General features: G+C 39.8%; 1 protein-coding gene across 1 annotated transcript; it reads right to left on the reverse strand.

Moving 5' to 3' along the window:
• Positions 1-467: 467 nt before the first annotated feature.
• LOC149847947 (putative glutathione S-transferase) lies at positions 468-1,751 on the reverse strand. Its single transcript, XM_090009822.1, has 2 exons — positions 1,398-1,751; positions 468-874 (listed from the first exon to the last, which is right to left on the reverse strand). Exons 1-2 carry the CDS (start codon positions 1,710-1,712, stop codon positions 533-535), a joined length of 657 nt encoding a protein of 218 aa, XP_089865948.1. The 5' UTR covers positions 1,713-1,751; the 3' UTR covers positions 468-532.
• Positions 1,752-7,986: the final 6,235 nt, after the last annotated feature.

A 7,986-nucleotide genomic window follows, 5' to 3' on the forward strand; every position in this document is an offset into this window, starting at 1 on the left:
GCTGATTGTTCAAAGCTCTAGTTTGGGGAGAGAGATTTTGGGTCATAAAAAGATTTTGACAGATCGCTTGATCTGCTCTCCCATCTTCCCCTAAAGTCAAAAAAGGGAGAAGCCTAAGAAACCGGCTCACCAGTAGCATAGGTCATAGGTTCCACCAATAGATCTATAAGCATTTTTCTCCTTTCTAGATAGCTAACAAATCTAAAATGTCAAACAGTAATGCAGAATTATTGTTTTCATAAATTCATCACATCATTGGAATCCAATTTGTTGAAATACGGGATTAATTCAAATTCCATAGTGGATAAGCATGAAAAGATATATATTAATAAAAACAAACAAACTTGCTCGTACAAGTAAACTTTTTATTCACCCTACATATTCTCTCAAATATAAAAATAGTAAAGAAAGACAAGAGATGGCTCTCTATGCATTCTATTACCTACACTCATGTCCATTATGGCGTATTTATTTCAACTATAGCTTGTGTGTAGAGTACAATGGAAATCCATTCCCATGTAAATTGATGGACTCAAACACCAAACCTCTTCTTCAACTGGCCAATGAAATCATAGATTCTCTGGGGGTCAGGCAGAGTCTTTGACACACTCTCTCTCTGCATGCATCGATCCACCCATTCCATTAGCTTTGGACAGTCTTTCTCAATCTTGAAGTCTTCAGTCATTTCGTAGCCTTTGAACCAACATGACCAAGGAATGATAGCAATGTCAAGGAATCCAAAGGTTTCACCTCCAAAGTAGGGTTTATCCCCCAAGGCCCCCTCTAGCAGTTTCAAAGACTCAATGAACTCCTTAATAGCTGTTTGGCTTTCCCCACCTTTGCACTTCCATATCCTCGTCAAACACTCATATATCTGAACCAGTTCACAGAAAAAAAAAAAAAGAGCAAAAAAGTTTAAATCTACCCAAAAAATACACAGTAGCCAAGTATACCAAAAAAGTTCAGAGACTCAAAATCCTACCCTCCATCCTTGCACGGGTTTGGATTTTAACCTTCATCCACGATTCCATCCTCGTTTCATGTCCTCCATCCCCGGAGACTAAACGGGGTGAAGAAGGATTGGAGATGGGGTGGAGCAGGGCAAGGCGGGGATCGGGACAGGGACAGGGACGGGGGAAAGCGTAAGTCCATCCCCACCTCCATTCCCAGTCCAAACGGGGCGAGGTGGGGCAGATCCCGTTTCCCCCTGGACCACTGCCATCCCTAGCCGAATTCAATATGATTAGGCTCTATCCTATAAGATCGGATCCAGTAATGACTAGATCTGACCCAAGTCGATCCCTACGTGTATGGCACAATTAATGAAGAAGCAAGACGAAAAAAGGACGCATGCAACACACAAATCTCTAAAGCTACAAACGAGTGAGGGCTTCTACCTTCTTGTCAATGAAATCAGCCCAGAATCTTGCTAGAGCACGATCGTATGGGTCCTTGGGCATTAGTGGGGAGTCCTTCCATACCTCATCAATATATTGGACTATGATGAGGGACTCTATGATGGGCTTTCCATTGTGGATCAAGACAGGTATCTTCTTGTGAATTGGATTCATTTCTAGCAAGAGAGGGCTCTTTTCAGATAGGTCTTCCTCTCTATACTCGTATTGCACACCCTTCTCAGCCAGGGCGAGCCTCGGCCTCATTCCAAAAGGGCTAGCCGAGGTACCCAGAGCAACAATTTCTTGGCTTCCCATTTTTGCAAATCTTCACAAGTGCCTAGAGATGTGTTTGATCCTCATTACTTATAGCCAAGCATTTGGTTGTATGTTGGTGGCCCTCTAGACTCTACATTGTTCTTTAAAAGTATGATTGTCGTCACTGATTACGTCTCCATCCTAAAAGTCCTACAGGGTTTGACGCAGTGGCAGAAGGTTGAAAACTTGAAACTTGGGACTTACGTTTTTCGTGTCAACGGATCGGGTTTACCTGGACCCGACCCAGACCAAACCTTATAGGGTCCGGATATGGTGACAAATAAGAAAACCTGATTAAGACCCGGGTCCAGACCCTAAGGTCTGATTAATACATGAACCCGGGTATATAATTTTTCAATGTAAAAACGATAAAAAAATATTATTTTATCAAGTATGGTCTGGGTCTGGTTCATCTAGTTCTTATCGGGTCTGGGTATAGTTTCTTTTATAGACCTTGGTCCAGACCCAATACCATACCCAAAAATCTGGTCTGATTCCACCTGAATCCGAACCAAACCCGACGGATTGACACTCCTAAATACCGGACATATTTGATATATTTGACTGTACCTAGGATCTCCGGATGAAAGCCATTTTTACTCAGTCTAACCTTGTAGATGTGTTAAGCATGTTTAATTTAGTGAAAACCCTGTCTTGTTCATAGCTTTTTTATAAGAATACATATGTTATACTCTCACTATCCAAAAACTAATTCCTACTAAAGGCAGATTCTAAATCACACCTATGAGGTATTAAACAATAAATGAATACAGAAAAAACAGGTTTTGCGAAGTCCATATATATATATATATATATATATATATAACTGAACATATTAGGCTCACTTTTCTCGTTCTGTCCTATTAGGCCCCATAGTTTGAAGTGTTTTATGATATATTTGAACTGTTAGATGTGTTTAGCATGATTGATTTAGTGAGAATAGACTCTTGGATCTTTTTTTCGACAAAAAAATATGATTTTATGAGCTGAAAAAAACTGATGCTTTCATAGCCCTTGATTTTAGATCACCCAAAAACCCTATATACAAGTCAGAGTCCTGTGATCCAAAAACTGGTTTTTGCTAAAACAAAACCTATAGATCACATCTATGGTGTTAGATGTGAGAAAAATCGCAAAAAAGTATGATTTTTGAAAGGGCCTAATAAGGTCGAATGAGAAAAGGGGCAGCACTAGCACATTACTCTCTCTCTCTCTCCTTATATATATATATATATATATATAAGTTGCTCTAGGTCACCTAAAACCACTTAGGGCCTGTTTGGATAACAAGGGGGGCAAAACCTATTTCAAAACTTGGTTTTTGGCAAAATCTGGTTCGAAACTTGGTTTTGGCAAGTTGTAAAATTGTTTGGATGACCAAAACCTTGGTTCATATCAGGTTTTTGTCATTAAACACTTAAAAATAAAACATAAGGCCGACCATTTTTTGGCTAGCCACTAACTTAAAAATAGTAGGGTGGGTGAGGCTCTTGTTGGGCAACACCGTCACAGTCATTTTTCTGTCTGTGAGTGGCCAAAAAGTGACTGGAATGTCAAAAAAATTAAAACAAAAATAGAATCTGACCATTTTTTGGCCATAGTGTCGCCCAGGGTGGGTGACGCAGGAGGGGAACGATGCATATTCGGGTTCACTTTTTTTATTGGATTATTTAAGATTCATATTATTTAATTTAAATATTTTTAGTATTTAGATCATTTTGTAATGTATCTTTGATCCAATATTTAGCTTTAATTAGATTATAATAATTAGTTTACTTAGATTGGGAGCCCTATCTAGAATTCAGAGTGAAAGAGGAGATAAATTTCAATAATTCTTGTTTTTAATTTCCTGTTATTTTTTTTATTATTTTCAGTTTTTTCTTAGATCTACAATAGCAGTAATCATAGTTGGTAGTTTTCTCATAAATCTGATAATCTCAGTTTACATTAATTTGGTATCCTAGCAGAATTCTTGATCGTGTTTACGATGTCGAGAAACAAAAGAAAGAAAGCATGAAAGAGATCGTGGTCGAAAGCCCAGATCCACCTACAAAATAACGTTGGTGGTGGTGCCCAGCGGAGCGCTCTACGCCGGTGGTCCGGTGAGCATGACGAAGGGGCCGGGTGGTGGAAGGTGATGGGGTGGAGAACTATAGGATGAAAAGGGTAAACGAAGTTGGAGGGGTGTACAACACGGGAGGTGTCAGTCATCCAGATCCGGTTGGGATCCCATCGGCGGCAACATCAATGTCGTCTTTGTGGTCCTCCTCGACTACACCACACCGGAGGTAGCTTGCATCCTCTTCGTCTCCTTCTCTGAATTCCGCATCTACCGTACACCGGGTCTAGGTGGGTTGCGGGGCTTTCTGTTGGAGAGACTGTCTGTCTGGCGCAAAATCATCGGTGGGGGCGATGCTACTGTGCTAGTGACTGAAGAGAAAGAGAAGGTGTAGGGGCGGAAAACGCCATTTTCACCTTCTTGGTGTGCTGCCATCAAAGAACCTCCCACCGTCCACCTAGTTTCACGCGACCGCCTTTCTTTTCTTTGTTGATTTGAGAGATGCTTGTATTCGGTAAGCATTCGTTTCAGAGCAACACAGTTTTGTTGTATTTGTATGAGTTGCTTGTCTTCATTTTTCTAGATGGTGCTCCCCCACTTTCACTCGACGAATCATTGCATCTTGACCATCTTGCAATTGATGCACCCTCCGAGCCATCAACAAGACATCGTTGCTCAATCGAAAAAACATTGCTAGTGATCCTTTGCGAAGACTGCTGAAAACATAAAGAATACGGAGGAATGAACAATCATGAGGATGAGACGTACCAGAGAAGCTTTGGGAATCACTGGAGGTGTGGCCGGAATCCAAGATCGCAGGAGAGGTTGCTTGGCCAGAAGAAAAGGAGAGAGAACACTGGAAGTTGTACAACAAGGAGAAAGCAGAGGGGAAAGGTGAGATTACGAAGGAGGTGGGGAGAAGAAGGTTTGCATTTTTTTTTTTTAGAGAGAGAGAGAGGGAAATCGGGGTTGTGGCGGTGTTGGGGTTGGGTCGGGCAAGAGTGGTGCTCAGGGCATTGAGCACTGCCTACTCCAACCCATTACCCCTTTGGAGGGTTTTACTGGGTCAAGGTGGGCACACAAGGTGGCTCCGCCCCTGATTGTAGTGATTCAAAAGCCAGTTTCCTATTTAAAACAGCATGTCACATCCATGAGTTCATTTAGCCCCGTTGCTATAAGGCTCTGTTGGTGCACGGGATTGTTTTTTCGTGGCAAGTATGGAAGCATGTAAATGAGATAATTATAGCCAAGAATTTGGGTGTATACTGGCTCTCTAGAGGTGTGATTGAGATCACTCTTGCTGCAACCATTAACGTCTCTATCATATTCACTGTTCAAAGCCTACTCTGTTTGACCATGATTGTGTGCTGGAACTTGAGACTTAAGGGGTGTTTGACTCACTGAACACGACTGGTCCTGCCTGGGCACTGTCCTGCGTTTGATACACTAAACAGACAGAACAAACGGGTGCCCCGCCTGTTTGTTTTCAGCAGTGCTGTTGAACAACTCGCAGGTCTTTCTAACCTAAAAACAAGATAGATTGCTTGAGCGGATATTAGGATCCGCCACTACTTTCGTTGCTTGTATTCTTGACCCAATCTAAGGCTATGTGAAGCGACTTGAGCTATAGTCACTTCACCTTAAATTATGAAAAACAGGAAAACCTAACTCTATACAGAGACGGTGAGATAGAGGGTCGTCCCTATGTGGACTCGGATGCTGTTAGAGTTGTTGATTGGGTTATTGTTCCTTAACCCAACGGCTGAACAAGTGTTGCTACCCAGAGTGTCTGTAGGCGCTTGTTCATGTTCAAGCATGCCCTAAGGGTCTATTGCTGTGAAAGAGAAAGGTCTTTCATCTCCTCGGGAGCATGAATTTCTAAAAAAACCATGCCAGCTTAGCCTTCTCATAAAAAAGATTTTATAAGAGAGGACACTCACCATTCAACATTACCAAAATACATCCAACAGAATATTGGATGAGAGAAACACAAGAACCACAATCTAGATGGTGATTGTGCACAGTTTAGAGTACAAGCAGATCAAACCCCCTTCTCTACTATGTAATTTAAGAGCCAGATACACATCAAGCATGACCTGTTGGTGAAGCCTTCTGAAATCGAATTTGATGCTCCTGAACAGGATGTTGTTTCTTGCAGTCCAGATCACCCATCATGAAAACAATCATACCTGTTACAATAATCTTTCATTTTTTTTTTGGGCCGTAAAATCATGAAAACAAGCAAGAGGTCCCGAATAAACAGAACACCAACGAGTTTAAACAGACGGTGCAACCCAAGTTTGAAAAAATAAACATTGAAAGGATTTATAAGAGAGTTAATGAAAGGATTTATACGGAAAAAAATGAAGCCCACTTGTGCGACCATGATGCCTTTTCAATATGATGATTTGATGTTTATTTCATTCATGATAAAAAAAAAAGGTAAAAAAAAATGATTGCCAGCTCAACACTTTTCTACAAAAAATGTATTTTTGTGCATGCACGCACACTCACATGGGCACACACAGTTAGTTGACAAATAAGCTTATAAGTCCCCTTGTAATTTTGCTCGAGTGCATGCGGTAGGTGCATGGTCAAATTGTCCCAAGAGAGACCAAATTTGGCATCCCTGAATTTTGTAACAAAACTAGCCCCACGGGGTGGATTTGTTCGTTGGGACCACAGAGTCCTCAAGTAGGGCTGTTAACGGGTCAGGTTTAGTTTGGACCCAGGTGAAATCAGACCTTATCCAGATTTTCAGGTATGGTATCAGGTCTGAATTTCGGTTTAATTGGACCCACTATAAGAGAAACCATACCTGGACCCGATAAGACTACATGAACCATACCCGGTAAAATACTATTTTTTATCATTTTTACATTGAAAAATTGCAGGTCTTAATCGGAACTCAGATTGAGTCCGGGGTCTGGCATAAGTTTTTACAAACTATACCCGAACCTTCGGGTCCGATCCCGGGTCTTAATTGGGTCTTCTTATTTATCACCATAACTGGACCCTATAGGGTTTGGTTCAGGTTGGGTTCAGGTAAACCCAACCCGTTGACACCCCTATCCTCAGGGTGGTTTGTCTAGTGTTTCAAACACCTTCTAAGGTCATGTTTGACAAGTAGAGTGTCTGGTGTTTGATACGCAGGACAAAGCAGTCATTGGGACCTCTTTGTACCTGCACAATGCAATTGGTCCGGATAAATTCAACATCATCATTTCGATAAGAATCAATGCCTGAATTTTTTTTCTTATTTTAATTATGTTTTTAAATAAAATATTAGCATTTTTACAATTATTGATTTTTTAATCACCCAAAAATCCTACACAAAGTCAGATTCTAGCTATTTAAGTGCTAATATTCACTAAATGGACCATGTAAATCACATCTATGGGTCAAAGTTGATCAAAACAACTTATAATAGGATCTCAAGATTCTGTATGATGAAAGGGATTGTTGGAATCTATAACAATATAAAATGTTTTAACTAAATTGGAGAAGATTTTCTGTCATAAATTTTTTAAGATTTGAATAATTAGATTTTTTTTATCTATCATTATCTTATCTTAATTAAAGTTGTAGATAAAGTTTCTTGTTTGGATCTTGAGATTGTCTAAATATGTAACTTGAGGGATTGAATAAATAAGAAAAAAAGGTGTGAGATATTTAAATGTGGATGTAGGTCTTTGGGCAAACCAAGTATATTTAGTGAGTTTATTCCCTTCTTCTTCCTATATTTTGATTTTATTTTTATTCAATTCTTATTTTAATAAAACGGATAAGCAAACTCAAATTGCAAGCTGAATTAACTTCCAACTATTAGCTTGAAGACCAAATCTTTGATTTTCATTTTTTTTTGTGGAAAAAAAATTGATTTTCATTTTGTTGGACAGAAATCCATAATTTACTGACAAGCAAATTCCAGATATTGTGTCAATCCAAACACAGAACTTTGTTCTAGGTTGGTATTCCAAATTTACGAGTTTAAAGTATACTAAACCAAATCAGATATCCGTCGGTCCATTTACTGTTTATCAGAATTCAGTAGGCGCCTTTCCTTATCCAATTAAACAACTGGATGGACCTGGTTCAGTGTTTTCCTAACTGGATCAGAAAAACCAAATTTTGTAAACCTATTAGGGTAGAATGCTAGTAGGATCAGAATCTGTATCCAAATGCAATTACTCGGAGCCTAAATATCAAAGGTCA

The sequence above is a fragment of the Nuphar pumila genome, chromosome 1 (genome assembly GCF_984573655.1).
Source record: "Nuphar pumila chromosome 1, dmNupPumi1.hap1.1, whole genome shotgun sequence".
Taxonomy (NCBI): Eukaryota; Viridiplantae; Streptophyta; class Magnoliopsida; order Nymphaeales; family Nymphaeaceae; genus Nuphar; species Nuphar pumila.